Source organism: Microcaecilia unicolor, chromosome 9, assembly GCF_901765095.1.
Source record: "Microcaecilia unicolor chromosome 9, aMicUni1.1, whole genome shotgun sequence".
NCBI lineage: Eukaryota > Metazoa > Chordata > Amphibia > Gymnophiona > Siphonopidae > Microcaecilia > Microcaecilia unicolor.
Window position 1 is genome coordinate 175,001,681 of NC_044039.1, and position 24,236 is coordinate 175,025,916.

At 41.3% G+C, this 24,236-nt stretch overlaps 1 protein-coding gene across 2 annotated transcripts in view; it reads right to left on the minus strand.

Annotated features, from left to right (window-relative positions):
• Window positions 1–24,236, minus strand: part of RTN1 (reticulon 1) — a 193,631-nt gene that overhangs the window by 45,793 nt on the left and 123,602 nt on the right. The window contains exon 1 of one of the 2 annotated variants that reach the window (XM_030213858.1): window positions 4,603–4,730. The exons of the other annotated variant lie outside the window; for it this stretch is intronic. Coding sequence (XP_030069718.1) covers window positions 4,603–4,663 — 61 coding nt within the window. The 5' untranslated portion in view covers window positions 4,664–4,730. Of the gene's footprint in view, window positions 1–4,602; window positions 4,731–24,236 lie in introns of those variants that run through there. 2 annotated transcript variants of the gene reach the window in all.

Here is a 24,236-nt window from a genome sequence, read left to right on the forward strand (position 1 = left end):
CCCATAATATTCCTATGGGTGTGTGTACAGTTAGATCACGCTAATTTTTAGCGTGTGCTAAAAACGCTAGCTCGCCTTTGTAAACAGGGCCTTATATTTTTCCAGCTCTTTGCCTATTACACAGTTCATTAGCATGCACGTGTGCTCATTGACTTCCCGTGTAGCACAGATTTTTTTTTGCTGCATTAGAAGTTGTATTAGTGCATAAAACATCTACACTAAACCTGAAGTAAGCCATGGCACTAAGAGTAGCGCAGTTTATTATATTGGCTCATTAATGCTTTTGAAGACTTACTTTTAAGAAATCTCAAATGTTTGCTAATGGATCTCAGACAAGTTTTAAAAGCCCCAAACAGTGCGACAGATCACATATTTGTAATCATGAGCCCTGTCTACAGAACAATTTTTAAATACACCAGTAAAAGAACAGTGTCATAAAAAGCACATGTTCTGCACTTAGGGGTCCTTTTACTAAGGTTCTATGCGTGCCCAATGTGCACCAAAATGGAGTTACCGTCAGGCTACTGTGTGGCTCTTGCAGTAATTTCATTTTTGGCGTGCGTCTGATACGCACGGCTGAAAAATAATTTTTATTTTTGGATGCGCACATTGGATGCGCGCCAACTGGCATTTGGCGCACATAGGTCATGACCACCAGGTTACCGCGTGAGACTTTACTAGGTCAATGGCTGGTAGTAAGGTCGCAGATCCAAAATGGACGTGTGGCAACTTTGATTTCTTCTGCATGTCCATTTTCGGCAAAATTTTTTAAAAAGGCCTTTTTACAGGCACGCTGAAAAATGGATCAGTGCGCGCCCAAAACCCACATCTATACTACCGCAAGCCATTTTTCAGCGCACTTTAGTAAAAGAATCCCTTATGTATCCTGAGTGGGTTAATATTCAAACACCATGTTCAGCATTTTGTTTTAAATGTGGCCACGATATTTAGATATAGTCTACATATTTAGTCCCACTGTCTGAATAGTGAGCAACGCAGAATATATGTGGAACCGTTTTTGTTAAATAAAGCTACTACTGCTAGTGTCCTTTTATTATAAAACTTTGAGAGCACATTTGCCCTCATTGGACTTACAAAAGGAGGCGGCTGCTTGGACTGCAGATTTGGGTCATGAGACTGAAGAAGAGATCCTGAAAAAATTGATTTGCAAACCTCTAGTCAGGCTTATCTCTCTGCTACATCGAGAGCAGCAATATACATTTTTTCTTAGGGTGTATATCTCTCCTAAGTGAGCCTTTCGGATGGGTATTGCATACCATAGTCAATGTCCTAAATGTTTGGAATCAGAGGCCACTCTTGGACACATGTTCTGGTCTTGCAGACTTATTGTACAATTTTGGACTATTGTTCAATCAAAAGTGCAGTCTATATTTAAATTTCATTTGCCTTTGCAACTCAGACTTATTTATTTGATGATTATGCTGGTCTTTCTTTTCAGCCCAACAAAACGAAGCATACTTTTTTGAATTATCTATTTTTGCTAGCCCACCATGCCATTCTTCTTCAATGGTTGAAAGCAGATCCACCAAATGGATCCCAATGGTTGAACTTAATATTTGCTTTCATGATTTTGGAGTGGCATAAGGCGGGATGGGATCACCCTGTTTGTTGGAGACAGTTTCAACACATTTGGGAACATTTTGGACTGTTCTGTCACAAAGAATGCAGAGCTGGATACTAAATTGTTGAACAGTACTTGCACTCATTCTGTAAACTTGGATTTCTAGACCTGGATATGGGCACACCAGGTCTGGATTACATGGTATTGGGTAGGGATGTTGGGGTGTGTGTGTGTGGGGAGGGGGGTTGGGGATGGAGGGTTTATTGTAAAATGTACCATTGTTATCTGCTTATGCGGTATTCTATAAGCCACAGTTTTCAATTACGGGCTTACTCACGGTCACTGTTGGCAATAGCTCTTACTCAACTTTGGCACACAGAGCACACTAACTTGTTGCTTTATCATACCAACGACGACAAATATTGTAAGCGGACGATCTTAGTGAACACAAGAGACTCCTGATGCAGGCCTAGTCGGCCAAAACACAGCTGTGTTGAGTCTTTATCATCCTTAATAAACAATTTTTTCTTCTGGAGCTTTGTCCATGGTTTTTGAGTCATCTTCGCTGTTTTTGGTCTGACTCTTGCTGAGATTTGTTTCTTCTGGGTACACATCTAAATTTAGGCACTGCCATTTGCACCAACAAAAATATGGTGCTAATGCCCATGCCTACATTTATGCACAGAGCACCCATATTCTGTAATTACATGCGTAACTTAAAACCACACCCCCGTTCTGCCCCAAAATGCCCATGACCCTCCCATTTCTGTGCCCCCTTTTGGAACATGCCTAAATTTAAGTATGTTAGTCCCAACTGAATCTAATTAGTGCCAATAATTACTTGTTAAAAGCCAATTATTGGCACTAATTGGCTCATTATTCTGTTAAATTGTGCATGCAAATTGTGAATGTATTTAAATTTCTGCGTGCAATTTTTGGCCACCTTTATAGAACCAGGGAGATTGTGCCCTTGCTCCCATCCAGCACAAACGGGTCTGTAAGAATTTTCAGTGGTACTACTCAGATAGTGTCGTTGAAAATTCACAGATATGGCACTTATCTGTATAATAGCTGCTGCTGTATGGATAAGTGTTTTTGTATATTATTCCACTTACTTTTATGGTGTTAAAAAGTCTGCAATACAGTGCCTCTTACAATGTGTTCAAAAATTTGTATTTCTTTTGTATAAATAAATGCACTATAATGAGAGAGGCTGGTCCAGTTTCTAAAAACAAAACACTGCTTGACTTTACAATGTAAACGATTTATATTTTTCCCTAGTTTTTTCTTTTGGTGAGAACTCTCCATATTATTTACAAGCCAGACTAAACAAACCTGTTTTAACACCTCAAAGTCTAGTGAATTTGTATGTGAAGCATTACATTTCAGGACAACACAAAGACCTCATTTCTCATTTCATCACCCGGTTTTTAACCATTAGATTAGTTGATGCAGATTTTAAATACTAATCTCTCTCTCTCTCTTTATATATATATATATATATATATATACACACACACACACACACATATGTTTAAATGTGACACTTGTTAAAATAAGCTCAATTCAGCATTTTAAAATTTCCCATAAGGACAGCAACTACACATCTGTATACTGAAATTAATCTTTACATAGTATTTAACAGAAGTTATATAATATATTCTAAATTCCATCCATCATTTTGGGAGCAGTTAAATGCGTGTGTTTGTATATATATATATATATATATATATAGCTGAGATTATGTAAGCAAATGTATTTGCTTCTATTAAACAATTTTCTGCTAAACACATAATAAAAAATTACTATGGAAAAAATATTTTCAAGGTACCAACATGTAGTAGCTTAGAAATGGAGAAAAAGATTTAAAATAAATTTCTGTTCATGATTTGCTCACCAGGAAGTCATAAGGGTTTCCTGAAAAGTTTTCCAATGGAAGCATACTTAGTAAATTAGTAATGTGATGCTACAGCTAAGATGCACAGGCCTTTTAATCAGACTGTTATCACAGATGCCATACAGATCTTAAAAATAGATGCTCCACATGCCCTTCCAGAAAATATGACTCTGTAACATACAGCTTAAAACTACAACCAGTCCAATCCCACCCCTAAAATATATATATATATATATATTTTTTTTTTATTAAGAAAAGACCAGGATAAAAATCAAGACTGAAGTCCAGATTTTGTGCACAACTGCTCACAAGCCACTATTTGACTGTCAGTCTTATAACAAAACAAAGAATGAAAGGTGGTAAGAGAAATAAAAATGGCTGAAAAGCAGTTTAAGACAGACGGAAAGGCAGCCACACCCAGTGCTAATATGGACCATTTCAAAATAGATTTGTTGTTAAGAAAGGTAACAGGTCTATTAAGCAGTTACTCAGTTGATGATCAAAGAATCACCGCTTTTAATTCATCACCTATTCAGTAGGGGTTCTTTTTTTAATTTTTTTTTTTAAAGAAAAAGGAATCATTTCTTAATTAAAAAGACAATATCACATAAAACAGGCAACATGTAAAGGTGCTGTCTATGACACTGTTGCAGCATCTTCCCAGCTATTGCCTCGTCTGGGTTTTCTTTGTGCTGCCAGCAGAGATCTTGCAATGGGTGTGTCTGTCTTCTAAAAGGATGCACGCTGACTTTCCAAAATAATAGACCGGCACTTCATTTCAGAACCACTAAATAGAAGGAAAGCTTTAATCTGCTTGCAGGCTTTCATTAATAAGGGTAATGAGAGAACTGGGGAACAGCAACGGCTGCTACTGAAAAGAACAAACAAAGGCTTTGCTACGATCAAAGCTTTTGGAATGATGTTCAGAATCAATGACAAAAAATAAACACAAAAACATGGTAGGAGCCGAGACTAAAGAACGCAAGGCAAGACAAAGATACTTCCAAAGAAAAGCTCCGGACAAAACGCAGGTGAACACACAAAATGGATGGATGGATTCTGTTTTGACACAGCGCCTGGCTCCGTTCTTGGTAGGCATGCAAGACTAAAATATATAGAATACCCTGACACTTCCAGCTGCTCCACAGGCAGTCCATCTTGGTAGAATCAGCACTGTCCTGCATCGTGGGGGCCAGAGTTTGGAATCACTGGTGCTTTCTTCTGAGGCAGTGTATGATCACTCAGGCATTCCCAAATATGAATAGGTTAGTGGGTATCACTGCTGCTTGCTTGCACTGGCAACAGACTGATGCTGTAAGCAGAACAAGAGGGAGAGGTGGGGGGAGAAGGGAGGAAGAGCTGCAGTCTACACTGCAGCAAATCAACACAGTGATGTGAGTGCCGTAGGGAGCAGGTTCCTGTGCAAAGGGATTCACTGGTACCTTTCAAATTAAAAGCTGTAACCTGGCAGCTTACTACACTAAAGCCTCAGAAATGGTGAAGTAATGATGACACATAAAACAACAGCAACAGACCCCCCCCCCCCTTCCGCACCCTCCTCCCAAAGAAGAGAAAGCATTTCCATGAGCTTATGTGCCTGTGACTCTTCTAACATTCTGGAAATTTCTTTAAGAATTGCTAAGAAATTCAATATTTTCTTTTGGCACATCATTTCTGCATTAAAGATGCAATATTATTTTCAGGTGGAACATGATATATAGTGCAGCTCTCTAGGGCGGCCTATTGACTTCTTTGATTCTCAAATTATTGTCTTTTATATTAGTAGCCTGCCTTTATCCAAGACGGGTTACAACATAACATGCATAATTAAAACAACCAATTACAAAACAACACAGTGGAGTAAGAACGATCAGTAAGATTCTAGCAACTTTATTACTGCAATTTAAGCTATTTTTTTATTTGTATCCTATTCTTTTATTTTAACAAGTCATACTGTATTTATTATGCATTTCTGTGTATTTGTACATTGTTTTTAACTAGCAAATGCAATCAAGTTATCAAAACCTGTATTTAATTGTAAAATTGTCTCCAGGAGGAGACGTTTACCAAGTTATAAAGTACTCATGTCCAATTAGGAACCTTCTTCATAATGGAGCTGTAAATAACCCCTTCCATGGCGCAATATTTTACAAGTACACAGAAGTAACATAGATAGACACACCCTAAGCCTGACTGACACACAGCTGACTTCAGACCTAACAGGAACTAATCAAATGCTACCAGCTGTGAGGTAATTTCTGCCTCTTTCAAACAAGTAACACTTGAACCTATCAAATACTACCATGTTTGAGGTTACTTCTGTCTGTTTCAATGCTGCTCCCTGAATTCGATTTAAGATGTTATACTATTTGTATTTTATTTTATTTATGAGCACTTCCTTGACCACATTTTGAGCTCAAAATATTTTTTTTAAATACATAGGATAATTTAAACAAGTAATTGGTGTAGAGCCAATAAGGACTAACAATACATTTTTTTATTAGCTTTCGAAGGTAACCCTTCCTCTTCAGATCAGAAATAAACAACAAATATCAATATATATAAGTGAAACCCAAAAGCATTCCAATGACAGACTCACAGGAAGAGAGTGGGGTGGGTTAGCTGAGAAACAGGTGGAGCTGGGTGGATGAGAGACAGGGAGAGCTGGATGGTAGATAAGAGGGTAACAAAACACTAGAATTTTATGGTTTATAATGGACTAGTAAACCCAGATCTTTGTTAAGTCCTGTCTGGTGGGTGTCAAAATATTTCATCATTTTGACTTCAAAGGTCTTACCTTCTTGGATTGTCTTAAAGTTTCCTGTTAGTATTCTCTCCATAAAATCATTGATGCAGTGTTCTGGTTCTGGATTTTGGGTTTCACTTATATATACTGATATTTCTCAACATTTGCTTATTTCTGATCTGAAGAAGAAGGGTTATCTTCAAAAGTTAATAAAAATGTATTAAGTTAGTCCAATAAAAAAGGTATCATCTTATGTTCTTTTCTATGTTTCGTTTTATTTCTATTTATTACCTGCAATTTTATGAAACCTTTTCTTTCCATACTCTGTTCAGTATTTCAGTCTTACAAGTGCCAAACAGCTATACTGGCTCCACCAATTAGACAGTTGTACCTCCTTATCTGTTATTTTTTTTAAATCAAATTTGGCGAAATCTGGAGCCAGTGGCCAGCCCTTAATAGGTTCATGATCACAGCTGCCCTGAAGTGGCCCTAAACCCTTGGGGCCTTGACACAACTTCCGGCACATGCCGCTCATTTATTTATTTAGAACTCTTCTTTCCTGCTGCCCTACAAAAATATTTTTATGTTAAACTGTACCTGCTGTCCACTGCCTTGGGTGAATTCTAAATCCTAATAAATAAATGAATAAATAAATAAATAAATATTGCACTTTACTACATTCATCTAAGAATATTAATGATGGGTTTGTTGACATATTAGTTGGAGAATACTTTCAGAAGCATGCACTGTACATTTATTCCATGTTTTTATGCTTTACACAAGCAAAATTCTTGAATGAAAAATACAACAAAAAGAATCCATTCCACCTTTTCCTCAGTTCCGATTTTATGAGTCTTTGCACATTTGGCTTTAAAATAACAGGCAAATAGAGGCCCAAAAATCATGAATCCATGTGGCTGTTCAACATAAAAATTTTTTGTAATCTTATTTTTGACCTGACAGTTTGTTCCTGCTCATTCAAAAGCAGGACTGGGATCTGGCAACATGAACCTTCATTCACTGGGGATTTCCCCCCTCTCTTCTGTAACCTTTCCCAACCTATTTTAGTTCACTCACTACAGTGACAGTCCTCAGCTAAGGACTGTGAACTAGGACATAATCTGGAGCCCTGCAGGCATGAGTTCTAACTCTGTCCACTAGACACCGCCATTTCATGATTATTGACTCCCTTCCATCCCAGGGTATATTTATTTATAAAATGTAAATACTGCTTTCCCAGACCAAGGGACCTGTGCAGTATCCTTAGCCCTGGAGGACCTAAGTAACGCAAAGCACTGCCACTATGGGCTGGCCTCATGGCATAAACTGCCTTTTAATTTTATGACTGACCCCAGGTCTGTATTGCCAGCTGTTCATTAGATTCTTTCATCCCAGGATGCTGGCACAAGTGTTCCAAAGCAAAAAAAAAAAAAAAAAAAAGGTGCCAGCCCAAGCAGGAAGCTGTAGCCAGACATAATGAAATGTAAAAACTTCAGGGATGATGAAAGGTCCCTAATGGTAGGAAAATAGCTACCATGGATTTAACTAACAGTCACTGAAATACAATATATAGAACATATGGAAAAATAGAGGGTGGGATCTCTTCCTGAGTAAATGATTAGGGATATATATGGGGTGTGGATTTAATGGGTTTGTTTTAATTGACTGTAATACTGTTTATGTGCTTTATAGAGTAAAACGCACTGGGCAGACTAATTTCTAGAAGAGTTTTATAGAAACAGACAGAAGACTGATTTAAGGTAGGCTGTTTGAGATCCATTAGGCAGAACTGGCATGAAGTACAAGGCACACAGACCTCTTAAGAGCATGAATCCATGCAAAAATAGGAAAAGGTGCAGCCAGAAGCTCCTTTCCCCTTTGGATTAATATAATTGCTGTATTTGGCTCTTAACTGAGCATACAGAACTAAGGTTTGAGGCACAGCTGCCAGAAGCATTTCTTGAGATGAATTCATGGTTGACTCTCTGCAGCATTCTGTGTTTGTCTAGTTAAAATAACAAAAATCATATATTAAAGCCAACAAATTATATATCACCTAGTACAGGCACTTCAGAGTCATAAATGCATCACAAGATGGAGGGGGGTGGAGAATTACTGTCATTTTTAAACTGGGATTCACACATAGTCTGATACAGCAGAATCTAGAATAGTCTGCACTGTTACCATGGCAACAAAATAAAAAGCAGGGCTGCACAATGGCTGATCACACCCAACACTGACTGCTGCCCACTGCTTTCATTTGCAAAATAATTTCTTCTGTCATAATTCCTATACATTTGTTATTAGTAAAAAGAGAAATAGAAGGCAAGGAGGTGACATCAGCTGCATACCTCTGAATCTTACAAGACTTATGCAATAAGTATGGGATTCTGGAGAAGTATGGCACAAATATGACCCTGGATTCTATACAGGTTGCCCCTAAGGTAGGCACACAAATTTGGGTGTGGATCCCAGATCTGAGTACAAACTAGTTAATGAGCCATTAATAATCAATAACTGAAGGGCTTATTTCCTAAACCTAAGTCCATATTAGTTGCATTGGGCATAGTAGGTTTTGGAAATAATCTCTTCAGTTAGTGTTAATTACCAGTCATTTGGGTTTTTGCATGGACCTGCCCTGTGCCATATTCTATAAAATGTGTGCCTAAATTATTTAGCGTACAACTCAAAAGGGAGTATGCAGAGGCGTAGGTGGGGTGCAGCTCCTCCCCCAAATGGATCTTGAATAAACCGGTGCCTATCCTGATCAGTCCTTCAGCTTTGCATCGGCTCCTATTTTACAAAAGGTCTGCTCCCCCTGACATCAAAACTACACCACTGGGGGTATGGTCATGGGAAGGGCATGGGTGGGTCAGGTATGTTCCAAGAAATGTTATTAAAAAGGGTTATTTACTGCTATTAGTTGTGTGTCAGCATTTATATCAGGTTTCAGCAAGCGTAAGTGCCATGCCCAAAATCAGGCACAAGATTCATGCTAAGCTAGTATTCTATAAAGGGCATTCCACACAGAGCACTCTGCAGAATACTAGTTTAGTGCAGATCTTCCCGGTGTCTAACTTTGGGAACCATTTATAGAATTTCCCCCCATGGAGGATACCGTGGGAAAGGATGACATGGTGGAAGAAGTGTTGGTGTTGGGCTGCATAGGGGATCTGACAGATACAGGTATCTACCCAAACTAGATGAATCTCAACTAGGCAGACTGAAAGGGCCATTTTTGTATTTATCTGCTACCATCTATTTACTAAGGTGCTTATTTTAGAAGCACCATTTGCATTTTGAACGTCCATAAGCCAGCACCTAAATATCATGCATAAACATCTAAGTTCTGATTTTACAAAGCCAGGATATGGACATCTAAAACAGAAGAACATCCAAATGGCATGGGAGCATTTCTAAACATGTTCTGGGCAGGACTAGCTAGGGTAGGCTAAGAAAATAGAAGTTTATTACTCATTTCAGAAGGGGAATGAATGTTTGTGTCCAAAAAGATAGACATTGGGAGTAAGACCTGCTACCCGGGACATCCAGGTTTCAGAAAAGTGTTCCTACTAAGTAACACTCCTCTGGATGAATTAGGGGACGTCACCTTCTTCATCCATCATTGTTTAGCCTCCTCCCTCCCCCCCCCCCAAATGAAACTGACAAGGGATACTGGGCTATGTGACAGTTTGGAGAGAGAAACAGACATCTATATTTCTAAAATGGTTGACATAACTATTTATGTACAACACAAAAACATCTATGTAGCTATTTCATAACAAAGATGTTCACATCTTGTCACAGAGACGTTTATGTTCATGTGTTGCCCTGAAGATATTTTAGATGTCAAGTTTTCTAAAATGGATGTTCATGTTTCATGTAATTTGCCAGTGACTATCAGATGTTCATTGAGAAGAATCATTATGGTCTGATCACTATAGATGCTCTTTTACAATTATCTGGAACCATGTTAAGAAAATTTCCAACCTACAACAAGAACACGTTACATCTAGAGGGAGAATAGAACCAGATACCTCCTGGGATGCTGTACTGCTAAAACTACCTGAAGATGGAACATTTAATTTCGAAATTGACTGGCCTAAAGTTGTCCTTGAGATTCTGGATGATATAGCCCCTCTCCGCTCCAAAATTAAGTCAATATGGAAGAGTGATAAATGGTTCAATCCAGATTTACTGAATCTAAAACGAAAATGCAGAAAACTAGAATGAAAATGGATTAAAGAAAAATCCAATCTATCCAGGACCAATTGGCAAGAAGCAGTCCATATCTATAAAAAAGCTACAGTTTTAGCTAGAAAAAAATATTATTCGGAACCGATTCAAAAAAAGGGGCTGTAATATGAAACAACTGTTCTCCATTGTCAACTCACTTACTACACTTCTGAGCTCTGAAGACATTAGGAAAGAGGAACTTCCCTTGGCAAACCAACTAGCCACATATTTCCAAAACAAGGTTAACAAGCTTAAAACTGGTCTCTCCTCTACCACTGATATAGATTTTGATCCACTAGGGACCCAACCTCCTAAAGAAAGCATCCCTGCTAATAGAACCTGGAAAGATTTTGATACTACACAATGGACTACCTTTACCAAACTATTCTCAAAGTATGCTTCCTCCTATTGCATACTAGATATCTGCCCTCCCCATTTAATGAATATAGCCCCATCAACATTCCATGCTAATGTCCTCTCATGGCTTGGACAACAACTGTCACACAGAATCTCTCCTCAAAGCTTGGCCGAAATCCTCATTACACCAATACCAAAAGACCCCAACCAACCTAGACAAATGGTTTCCAACTACAGCCCAGTGGCCTCCATTCCATTCTTTACTAAATTAATGGAGGGAATAGTGACTCTACAGTTCATTCATTACCTGGATTTGCATGATATTCTTCCACTATCTCAATCCAGAATTTGATTGCACAAATAAGCATTATAGCTTTAATTTCATATGCTTCAAAATTAATATACAAACTCATTTTAGGGCCCTGTTTACTAAGCTGAGCTATAGGCACACTAGCGTTTTTAGTACACACTAAAAATTAGTGCACACTAACACTGGAGACACCAACAGGAATAAATGAGTGTATCCAGCATTTAGCACGCGCTAAAAACGCTAGTGCATCTTAGTAAACAGGGCCCCTTAGGGTTTCTTTGTAAAGCCATGCTAGCTATTCCTGTATGGCAAATGGGAGGGAACCCAAAGGAATTGAATGGGCTTCCTCTCATTTGTCGCACCAAGAATTGGTAGTGCGGTTTTGCAAAAGAGGTTCTTCATTTGGTAAAGGGCAAAAGAGAACTTCATATGCTGAACCAAGGAATAATGGTATTTTTTTATGTGCAGTTAAATATTTTGGAAAATTTCTTCAAAATCAATTATGGCTGAAACCAATGACTACATATGGGAGAGCAAATAGGATGATTGGTCCTTTACACTATTATTTCTTGGTTCAAAAGTGCACCATGTATGAAAAAAAGTGCAAAACACCTGTAAATGAGTAAAATGACAAAATCCAGAGATTCTGTGCTATTTTTTATACAAAGTGCATTTTTCCAAACCATGGGCGTAGTTTGTGGGGATGAGCCCCCCCCAAACGCAGGGCCAGTGCGGTGCCAGGGGGCGAGAAGAGATCGCTGGACATGGATGGGAGGGGAGGGAAGGGGGAGAGAAGAGATTGCTGGACATGGGAGAGGAGGGGAGGGTAGGGGGAGAGAAGAGATCGCTGGACATGGGAGAGGAGGGGAGGGTAGGGGGAGAGAAGAGATCGCTGGACATGGGAGAGGAGGGGAGGGTAGGGGGAGAGAAGAGATCGCTGGACATGGAGAGGAAGGGAGGGGAGGGGAGGGCAGGGGGAGAGAAGAGATCACTGGACATGGAAAGGAGAGGAGGGCAGGGGGAGAGAAGAGATCGCTGGACATGGATGGGAGGGGAGGGGGTGAGAAGAGATCACTGGACATGGAGAGGAGGGGAGGGCAGGGGGGAGAGAAGAGATCGCTGGACAGGAGAGGAGGTGAGGGCAGGGGAGAGAGGAGAATTGGTGGACATGGATGGATGGAGGGGAGGGCAGGGGAGAATGGAGAGTTGCTGGACATGGATGGATGGAGGGCAGGGGAGAGGAGAATTGCTGGACTTGGATGGATGAATGGGGGCAGGGGAGAGAGGAAATTTGCTGGATATGGGTGGATGGAGAAGAGGGCAGAGGAGAATGGAGAGTTCCTGGACATGGATGGAGGGGAGGGCAGGGGACAGAGAGAGAATTGCTGAACATGGATGGATGAATGGAGGGGGCAGGGGAGAGAGGAAATTTGCTGGTTATGGGTGGATGGAGGAGAGGGCAGGGGAGAATGGAGAGTTGCTGGACAAGGATGGACGGAGGGGAGAGAAGTCAGGAAGGAGATGCACAAGGATGGAGGGGAGGGAAGAGGAGAATGGAGAGTTGCTGGACAAGGATGGACGGAGGGGAGAGAAGTCAGGAAGGAGATGCACAAGGATGGAGGGGAGGGAAGAGAGGAGAAATGCTGGACATGGATGGAGTGGAGGGCAGGGAAGAGAGGAGAAATGTTGGACAAGGATGAAGGGAAGGAAAGACAAAGGAAGGAGATGAACACGGATGGAGGGGAAGGGAGAGAGGAGAAATGCTGGACATGGATGGAGGGGAAGGAAGACAGAGGAAGTACATGAACATAGATGGAGGGGAGGGGATTGAGGAGAAATGCTGGATATGGATGGAGGGAGAATTGCTGAATTTAAGGGCTGGATCGGAACACTATGAGGGCAGGTGCTGAAACTGGAGGAAGGATAGGGACAGGGCTACAGATGGTAGACAGGACGCATAAGGACCAGGAGGATGGTGGACATGGTGAGAGAAAAAAATATCAAATGGAAAGAAGACACTGCATAAAACAGAAGATACTGGGACCAAAGCGAATAGAAAAACTAAATGATCAGACAACAAAGGTAGAAAAAGTATTTTATTCAGAATTTATTAATTGAACTATGACAGCTTTTGAAAATGTGCATCTGTGATATTTTTCATGTAAGTTTCAATTTTTCTAGTATTGCTGTATGCTGAGTCTGACTTCTTGAGGTAACTTTCCAGTTCAGTATTTTGCCTTCATTTTTTATTTCTAGTTCCTTGTGTCATATCTGTTGTATCATGTGTTTTTCATGTGTGATCAAGGTGCAGTATTCTGCTAGTGTGTAGTATTTGCAGCCCTTTTTGTTTTGTTTTTGTCACTAGGTTGTGTACTGGTGTTTTAGAGCCCGGTGTAATTACAGTGCTGCCTTTCCACGCATAAGGTTGTAGCTTGTCCTGTCCTTGGAATTAGTGCTGTTATGGTTTGGTAAGGTTATAAGTGGGTTGTTGCACAAGTTTGTATATAGTGTTTTGCAGTGGAGAGATTGTGTGTTGGCCTTACTGAGGTGGCACCAAAACATCAGAAAGGGTGTAAAGCCTAAATCATGACACACTACATCTTGAAGGATCTACATATAGAGCTTATGCATTTCTAAGGTCTACACTGGCATGGTATGGGAAAGGGGGTGGGGAAATACTACTGGAGAGGAAGATGGAGTTCTGGATAAGGAGGAAGGAAGGAAGGAAGGGAGGGAGAAAGAGCTGGCTTTTTGGGGAATAACCATAATGAATATGTATGAGATATCTCATACATATTCAATATGGTTATTCCCTAAAAAGCCAGCTTTCTTCCTACCTTCCTTCCTTCCTTCCTCCGTATTAGATATTACCTGACTCTTCTTCCCCCTTTCCCTCCCTAAGTTCCCCCCAATTGTACCTACCATACATGTGCCACATCCTACCACAGACCAGACTCGGCTAATGCTGTTAACGGTTATATGTAAGCCACATTGAGCCTGCAAAAAGGTGGGAAAATGTGGGATACAAATGTAACAAATAATAATAATATTCATTTGCATATATATACGTTATGTATATATATATACACATTATATATATATATTTATTTATATATTTATATATATATATGCTAATATGCCCCGCCCCATCCTTTGCCCCCCCCCCCAATGAAACAGTCAAACTATGTTCCAAACTCACTTTGCAAAAGCACACTTCACAGTGATAAACGTTTACCACAATCCACTTTACGCAAAAGTAAGTTTATTTGGTATTAATGATATACTGTGTTCCAAAGTCATGCAAAGAAGCTCATTAATGTCAACATCAGCAAAAGACTATCATGTAAAAAAGGCTTTGCAGGTCCACAAACAGAAACCCAAAACAAAGCAAAAAAAACCAAGAAAACAAAAAAAATAAACTATTCCTTTCAAATTTTTTGGAGCTTAGGGGGAAAAAAAGTTGGCCCTTTTTTACATGGCCACATTACAATTTAAAGAGCCCTCAGGGGCCAAATCAGATGTCTCTGATCTCTGCTAATCTAGCAGCCTCCTGCAAGCCCCCCAGCCCTGACACTAGAGATAAATGTTTTAAAAAACTTTTAAAACACCGCTGGTCCAGCAGCACATTTTCCTTCCGCTAATCCTAACTTGGGGCACAAATGTTACAAGTCCTCCTCGGTGATGGCTCACCCCCTTTATGATATCCAAAAGCTGCCTGACCCCAGTAGTGGTACCATAGTACTACAGCTAGGGGTTAGGCAATATCATTTTAACTGTAGCAGACACCAGGGCAGGAGCAAATGAGGGCCGCTCCTGCCCCCATGTCTCTCCCTTAGACCTTTTGGTGAGTTGGGATCTCACAGGGGGTAGGAGGATGAAGGAGGTGCAGGTGCTGGCTCTCAGTTTTTTGTTTTAAGAGACAGGCCTCTACAGGGGCAGGGCTTCAACCAAGGGGCTTGTAATATATATGCTCCAGGTTAGGGGTAAGGATATGGGGGTTAGGATTCCATTTGAGTACCAGGGGCTTCAGTTCCTTCCAGGGAGACCAATTCTTTAAATATTTAAGCTCCAAGTGTATGTGGGAGGGCTGCTAGACTACCAAGGCCTCCAATTCAGGTCACAAGGACCCTTTAACCATACCACTGCTGCATGACTGGACTCATTTTTCTTTAAAGGTTTTTCATATGCTGCCATAGGTGGGAACATGATAAATTTATGTTTATGTTTATTACTGTTATTTGATACAACACATAGGCTGACTAGCAGGTCACTGCAGTTTACATAACAAAATTACAAGAAAGAAAAGAATGCCATCAAAATATAGGAAAGAGATACAATTATACCAAATTAAAACAAGAAATATAGGACATATGGGAGAGGGGGAGGCTAGCCAGTATGAGAAGAAAATTTCAGAGGTGCCATATGCATGTGGAGGTATCTCAGAGCATATGTCTAAAATTACTCTTGAAAAATTAAGTCTTCACTAACATTTTAAATTTAGTAAGATTGTTCAGATTGCATGAAAGGCAAAAGATTATTCCAAAGCTGAGGGGTGAGAAAAAAGAATGCTGAGTAACTGGTGAATTCATGATGAGCGTGATGTGGCGAAGGAAGGACCATGCAGTGAGAGTCAAGAGAGCATAGACTGCATATAGGAGTAACAGGTACAGTGCGTGAGGACAGGTAGGAAGACGTGCCTTGGTAGTAAGCTTTGTGAGCAAGACCAAGGACTTTGTGAAGAGGCAACCGATGGGGATGGAAAAAGACCCCCAATCATGGCAAATTTACTTAAGATTCCGTTACACAACAACTAGCTTTTTTTTTCTATGCATTTGGTTCAACATGTTTTTTTCTTCACTTCCTGCCTTCTTGTCTGACACTATGTGCATGTGTTAGCATGTCCTCATTAAAGACCTTGTACATCTTATCCCATGTAACTTTATGCAAAAAAATACTGCAAAATGTAAATTAGACTTTACCTTTTCTGAGCTAAGGTAATGTATTGGGACCCAGTTTTCATAGTGCTATTCTCTGGGTTGCAAATTCATGCGAGTTTATTTACTAGGATTTATTTACCACCTTTTTGAAGGAATTCACTCGACAGCGTACAGTATGAATAAATCAATCATGGCAATAGACAATTACAGCAGTAAAAATATTCAAATAACAATACAAAGTACGGCATAGTATACTACTTACAATATCAACACAATACGCAATAGAACATTTTAATTGACAGTGTAGGGTATAAGCAAAGACAGAACATATAGATAGGTAAGAGAGTAAGAAGAGTTAGAAAGTAAGGCAACTAATTTAAAAAAGCTGCACATGAGGTCTGAAAGATGGTTAACATATAGATAGGTAAGAGAGTAACAGGACTTAGAAAGTAAGGTGACTAATTGAAAGGATGTTTGGGGTATTTTTAGATAATACATCTTTGTTATCAAAATAAATAACACTTCCATAAGCTAAAAGCAGGTTATATTGGTATGTATAATTGAAACAGAACATCCAGACCCATTATTTCATTTCTGTGTGCTCTCATTAAAAAAAAACTTTTAATGAGAGCACAAGGAATGAAACTTTCTTTTTTTAAAGCAAAGTCACCTGAGTGGTGTGTTATGTTGTTAAAGGAAGTCCATAGAAACACAGAATATGACAGAAACTGTTAAGAAGCATTTAGTTTCTCCAGCCTCATTTCTAGTGCAATCCCGAGGCTCTAGGGATCTTCTTTACCTATCCCATGCTTTCATGAATTATGTTATGTTTTAGCCTTGACTGCAGTGTTATTTCATGCATGCATTTTATCACCCCTTTAAGGCTAGATTCTATAAATAGTGTACAAACTTCAGCACTAAAAGAAATCAGCACTGAACGGCATTCTATATAGGGCGGGCTGAATTATGCGTCCTTTATAGTATATGCTCAGAAAGTCACATAGCATGCTGTTTATAGAATAAGGTTCAGTGCTGATATTTTGGGGCGCTTATTCTAGATGCCACATAAAAACTATGCACAATTTCCACGCAGATGTCAGTGCGCCTGTGTTATGACATCATCCACGTGGGGACAATAGGCAATATGGCAACAAGCAGGAGGCAGCCATATTTCAATGAGCCAAACACTCTCCTGCTGGCAAGGCTCTTCCTTGCAAAAGAAAAAAGATATTTTATCATTCCAGGCCACAGGAAGAGGAGCTACAATTCCTACAGGAGGGCCTGGCAGCACTTCACTGCAACCTACAATGAAGAAGCCTCCTTCCCTATGGAGGTAAGTAAAAAATGCAAGCAAGGTACAGTTCCAAGTAAAAAAATTTCTTGCATCAGTCAGCTGTGACCTCCAGCAAAACAAACCATTTGCATGCCAATGCTAAACCTGCAATAATAGTGGGTGAAGTGAACAGCTCAAGGTGATAGGTAGCACTGGTGGGGTTTGCACCTGCCACCCCTGAATATTGCTTATTTTCGAAAGAGAAGGGTGCCCATATTTCGACACAAATCACAAGATGGGCGTCCTTCTCACAGGGTCGCAGAAATCGGCATAATCGTGGGGATGACCAAAGTTCACGGGGGTATGTTGGAGGCATAGCGTGTTGCGGCGTACTTAACACATAGGCATCCTCGACTGATAATGGAAAAAAGAAGGGTGTCCCTGATGAACACTTGGACAACTTTACCTGGTCCTTTTTTTCTTACGACCAAGCCACAAAAATGCGCCCTAAATGACCAGATGGCCACCGGAGGGAATCGGGGATGACCTCCCCTTACTCCCCCAGTGCTCACCAACCCCCTCCCACCCTAAAAAAAATTTTTTTTAATGTTTTTGCCAGCCTCAAATGTCATACCCAGCTCCATGACAGCAGTATGCAAGTCCCTGGAGCAGTTTTTAGTGGAACAGTGCACTTCAGGCAGGCGGACCCAGGCCCATCCCCCCCTACCTGTTACACTTGTGGTGGTAAATGTGAGCCCTTCAAAACCCACCAGTACCTCACTGTACCCACATCTAGGTGCCCCCTTCACCCCTTAGGGCTATGGTAGTGGTGTACAGTTGTGGGGAGTGGGTTTTGGAGGGCTCAGCACACAAGGTAAGAGAGCTATGCACCTGGGAGCAATTTGTGAAGTCCACTGCAGTGCCCCCTAGAGTGCCCAGTTGGCATCTTAGCATGTCAGGGGGAGCAGTGCACTACGAATGCTGGCTCCTCCTATGACCAAAGGGCTTGGATTTGGTTGTTTCTGAGATGGGTGTCCTCGGTTTCCATTATCGCCAAAAATCGGGGACGGCCATCTCTAAGGTTGACCTGAATTTCGCGATTTGGGCGTCCCCGACCGTATTATCGAAACGAAAGATGGACGCCCATCTTGTTTCAATAATACGGATTTCGCCGCCCCTTCGCCGGGATGTCCTGCGAGGATGTCCTCAGGAAAACTTGGGCGCCCCTTTCGATTATGCCCCTCATTGTCACCTGTTTTAACCAGTACGCTGCCATCTCCACTCCCCAGTGCTCTTATAGTGCAACAACCCACTGTTTGCATGCCACTTCTGCCATATATGTCATGAAAATAAGAACACTGAAGCCACCACAACAGCCTCCTACTCCATGTCAGGTGGCAAATATACAGACAACAGCATGGCATGGGGGGTGTAGGCATGGGAAGTAATTTATACACTAATGCCAGTCCCCACTGTTTATAGCTAGGTAGCACTGAGGGGCATAATCGAACGGGGCGCCCAAGTTTTCCTGAGGGCGTCCTCGCAGGACGTCCCCGCGAAGGGGCGGGGAAACCCGTATTATCGAAACAAGATGGGTGACCATCTTTCATTTTGATAATACGATCGGGGACGTCCAAATCTCAACATTTAGATTGACCTTAAAGATGGTCATTCCCGATTTTCGGCCATAATGGAAACCGACGCTCATCTCAAAAACGACCAAATCCAACTAATTTGGTCATGGGAGGAGCCAGCATTTGTAGTGCACTGGTCCCCCTGACATGCCAGGACACCAACCGGGCACTGCAGTGGCCTAACTGATGCATTAACTGAACGGAAAAAGCCCTTCCCTTACCGATCCCTTAACGATTTGGAAAGGAATGGGCATGCATGAAGGAAATCGCATGCAAATGAGCTGCTCACTGTTAGCTCATTTGCACACGATTTCCTTCCTAAGGAGCGAAGCCAGTGCAGAGCAGCCAAGCATTATGCGTGGCTGCTCTGCGCATGCCAAAGACAGCTTCATACATGCAGACAAGCTACGTGTATAATAGCCGTCTACAACCTTAAATAAATTGCCATCTACACCCTTAGAAAAATACAAGCCCAGGTGAAAACATCCAAGTGCTTGTCAGGGACGTCTTTTTTTTTTTTTTTTTTAGAGTATGGATGAAGGACGTCCTTTGCTATGCCTCCGTCCCTGCAATGGCAGTTGAGGACGTCCTTTGCTATGCCTCTGTCCCTGCGATGGCAGCTGAGCATGTCCAAAATGTGGATGTTTCTGTGAGAAGGACGTCCATGCCTGCTATGCCTCCAATACCCCCTTTATTTATTTGGATTTTGGATCACAAGTAGGAGCAGTGGGATTTGAACTGGCCACCTCTAGATTGCAAGACCAGTGCTCTAACCACTAGGTCACTCCTCTTCACTCCACTCCCTTGAAATCTGCCCGTCCCTGTGTGTGTGTGTGTGTGTGTGGCGGGGAGTTCAGGATGCCCAAAATGTTTGAAAGAAGGACGTCCACACCTTCACTATGCCTCCACTGACACACACATACCTCTCCTCCCAGGGACCTGCATACTGCTGCGATGGACCTCAGTATGACATTTCAGGCTGGCAAGAAAAAGTTTTAAAAGTTCTTTTTTTCAGGGTGGGAGGGGGTTAGTCACCACTGGGGGAGTCAGGGGAGGTCATCCCCAATTCCCTCCGGTGGTCATCTGGTCAGTTTGCGCACCTTCTTGAGGCTTGGTCGTAAGAAAAATAGACCAAGTAAAGTCGGCCAAGTGCTCGTCAGGGACGCCCTTCTTTTTTCCATTATTGCTCGAGGACACCCATCTGTTAGGCACGCCCCAGTCCCACCTTCGCTACACCTCTGACACGCCCACAGGAACTTTGGTCGTCCCCGCGACGGGGAGCAGTTGGGGACGCAGAAAATCGGCTTTCGATTATGCCGATTTGGGCGACCCTGAGAGGACGCCCATCTCCCGAAAGATGGGCACCCTTCTCTTTCGAAAATAAGCCTGATTGTGAAACATCTGCATGTACCTGCCACTCAACCTCCCTCTCCCATCCTACCCTTTGTCTCCCTACAGACAGAAGACTTAAGGAAACATAGCCGGTACCAGCGCAAGTGGTTGCCGAGGGAACCTGTGTGTTCAGAACCTCATTGTTCTGTTCTCAAACTGGATTCTGTGCTATAGGAGGGCCACGGGTTCACACCATCCCTTGGAATACCTTGTATTGCCCATAAATACCCAATTGATAGTCTTGCAGGTGATACTTGCATTGTGACAGCACTCCTTATCCCTCTCGCCCTTCTGCTCTTCACAATGCTTAAGAAACCAGTGTATTAGCCTCAGAACTGTGACCATGGGCATTGAAAGGAACACACCCATATAAACAATTAACTCTTTTATAGAAAAAATAAAATGTCAAATTTAAATTGTAATAAAAATAAAATGTCAAATGTAATAGCATAAATAAAATTGTTAAAACACAATTTTTGGTACAAAGTACAAAAGAAGTATTTACAAAATAAAAAGAGTTAGTGAAGGGGGATGGAACATTGTGGCCAAGGGGGGGGGGGGGGTGTAGGGAGGGAGGGGGAGGCCAAGAGCCACAGGAGCAACCTCAAGAGGTGGAGTAGAATAAGGGTCCTGGGAGGGGTCAGGTCACAGGATCCCAGCATGCTCTAGGCCAGATGTAGTCTCCTATTTTTGCCTGTCATAAGAAACAAAAATAGAAACAAATGGAATTCAACTGCTTGAAAAGTAATGATACAGCCAGTTTTGGTATTGCTTGAAAGTATTTGTGTGGAGAGTAAAGGAAACGAGTGAAAGGAATATCTAAAAGAAGCCATGTACTGGTATTCAGAAAGATGGTAGGAGCAGAAAGGCTTGTGTGAGGGTATATTTATGAATCATAAACCTGAGGACTCACCTTTTTGTGTCTTCACTCTGCACTGAGTTCCTGCAGAAGTGTTGAGGTGATACAGCTAATGAGAGCCATCAACCCAAGTGGCTCAAGCATGGTGATGGTGGGTAGCTGTCTCGTACTGTATTATGTGACAGAAATCTCTCCACTTATATTGAAGTTCCTTCTATTTACCGTATTTTTCGGACTATAAGACGCACCGGACCATAAGACGCACCTAGGTTTTAGAGGAGGGAAATAGGAAAAAATTTTTTTTTCCTTTTTCCCTCCTCTAAAACCTAGGTGCTCCGGTGCGTCTTGTCCGAGTTCGGGATCGCCCTCCCCTACTCACGTCACGCGATGTTCTCTGGTGGTCTAGTGACGTTGGGGCAGGAAAGAGCCCCCTCTTTCCTGCCCAGCGCGCTGCTCTCCGTCCTCCTGTATGTATGCTGCCTGACGGTCTCGGCGAGATTCAAAATGGCCGCCGAGACTTCAATTCTCGGCGGCCATTTTGAATGTCGCCGAGACCGTCAGGCAGCATACAGGAGGACGGAGAGCAGCGCGCTGGGCAGGAAAGAGTGGGCTCTTTCCTGCCCCGACGTCACTAGACCACCAGGGAACATCGCGTGACGTGAGTAGGGGAGGGCAATCCCAAACTCGGGGGGAGGGCGATCCCGAAATCGGACCTCGCTACCTTCGGACTATAAGACGCACCCCCCATTTTCCTCCCAAATTTGGGGGGAAAAAAGTGCGTCTTATAGTCCAAAAAATACGGTACTTTCATTAAGCTTCTTCTACTCCCTATAGATTGCATCAGCGCTGTTACTAGTTGTTGAATCTGCTGCTTAAAGACATTGCTGGTTGTCTCGGACTCGTTGCTCTTTATGGCTCCACCTTATTCAGGGTTGTGGTATCAGAGACCACATGTATACAGGTGAAATGCAACTTATAAGATGAGTAGAATGTGATCTTACTGTATCTATGGATAACTTTAATGCCTGCCTTCAGGAAGTAATTACCTGGATTGATACACTTTGACCGATATTAAATCTAGAAAAGTCCAACACTATTTGGTTTGTAAGACCAGTCTCAATCATAAAACCATCTCTTTGTTTATCTGGTATCTCATTTCCAGTTACAGAGTCTATCACAACATTGGGGATTACATTGGACAGCCAATTATCTTTTTTAACTGCGCTGTGTTGATCAGGAAGTTGTTTCTGCTTTGAGTAATCAATAGAAATCAAACAAAATAAAACATGGAAAAGAAAATAAGATGATACCTTTTTTATTGGACATAACTTAATACATTTCTTGATTAGCTTTCGAAGGTTGCCCTTCTTCGTCAGATCGGAAATAAGCAAATGTGCTAGCTGACAGTGTATATAAGTGAAAACATTCAAGCATTACTATGACAGTCTGACAGGGTGGGAGGATGGGGGTGGGTCGGAGGTATGCATGGGAACATCAAAGCATATCATTGATATTCTAACAGGATGGGTGTGGATAATTGAGGGGTGGGGTGATCAACAGAGAAATACAGCTTTATGGTTTATAATGGGCTAGGAACCCCAGATCCTTTGAGAAAGATACTCAACCTGAAACCTTACATGGATCATAAGGCTTTAGACACACTCATTTTGGCCTTGGTTATGAACGGTTTAGATTATTGCAATTCTCTTTCTTGGTGCAATAGCCACCAATATAATTAATTTAGAATATAATTGTTAAGCTTCTTTATTCAGCTAAGAGATCAGGTCATGTTTCACCACTACTTTATTAATAACACTAGTTACCTGTAGCTGTCAACATTAAATTTAAAATCCTCTTGTTTATACATTGAGCCATCTGTACAGGCACCCAGGCATATCTAGATTCACTATTTACACTATATCATGCCACCTGCCAGTTATCATTAGAGGGACTCTCCTGACATTACCCTGTAATGTCCATATTAGATTGTTCCATGTTTTATCTAGCTCCCATGTATTGGAATGCTATATGCCTCTAATTCTTTGACTTGAATCTATTACCCACCGTGTTACCAATGGTGTTCGATAATATGCTTCAGATTTGATTCCGAGGATTACTCCCTTGTGAATGCTTCAGTTACAGGCATTCATACTTTCACGGCTGTTATTGTATTCATTTTTTTATTGTTTTAATATTTATCTTTGACATTGCCATTGTAACATGTCTTTGTTTTTTGTGACCACTCACCAACATTTCAAAATGATTGGAGATGCCAAAAACAATACAAATCGCCCCTCCCTAAACTGGGGGTACTCAACACCCACTGAATGTATAAAAGGCAGTATATCGTGTGTGTGTGTGAGAAATTTGCAGCCACTTTCAGAACATTAATCTCAGCTTTCTAAGAACGGAGGTTATGATTCCTGGGTTTTCATTTCCAACTCTATGGGCCAGATGCACTTTGTGCCTATGGGGAAAATGCTTAGTATAGGCCTTTGCTAGGGGTGTAGATGGTTGAAAAGAAGTTTGGTTCATGCTCATTTAAAACAAATTTGTTTTTGTTTGACCTGTCCATTTTTTAAAAATGCACTCTGTACGCATGCAATGGATTGTACACGTGTTAATCTGTAGGCATATGCACATGAACAAGTGATTTATGCACACTTTAAATATATAGGTGCCCAAATGCACTGAATGCATGCTTATGAGTGCACAGCCCTAGCCCTTATATATGTTCTGGTCATAGAGCATGTGTCCACTCCTACATAATGTTCATGCTGTTTCTGAATGCTATACCCAAGTGTTCATATTTAGTATTTAGTAATTGTAGTCACTATGCACACTTTAGGAACGTTGGATTTAAAGGATGGTGTGGTTATAAGCAAAAAAATTAAAATCTAATGTTTCAGAAAATGTTTTTGCAAAATCAAAGGTGATGGCTTATTGATGGTTCTTTCTGATTTTGTGCCTTTTTGTCAAATATCTTTGTTAAATAAAATCTGGAGCAGGAGGG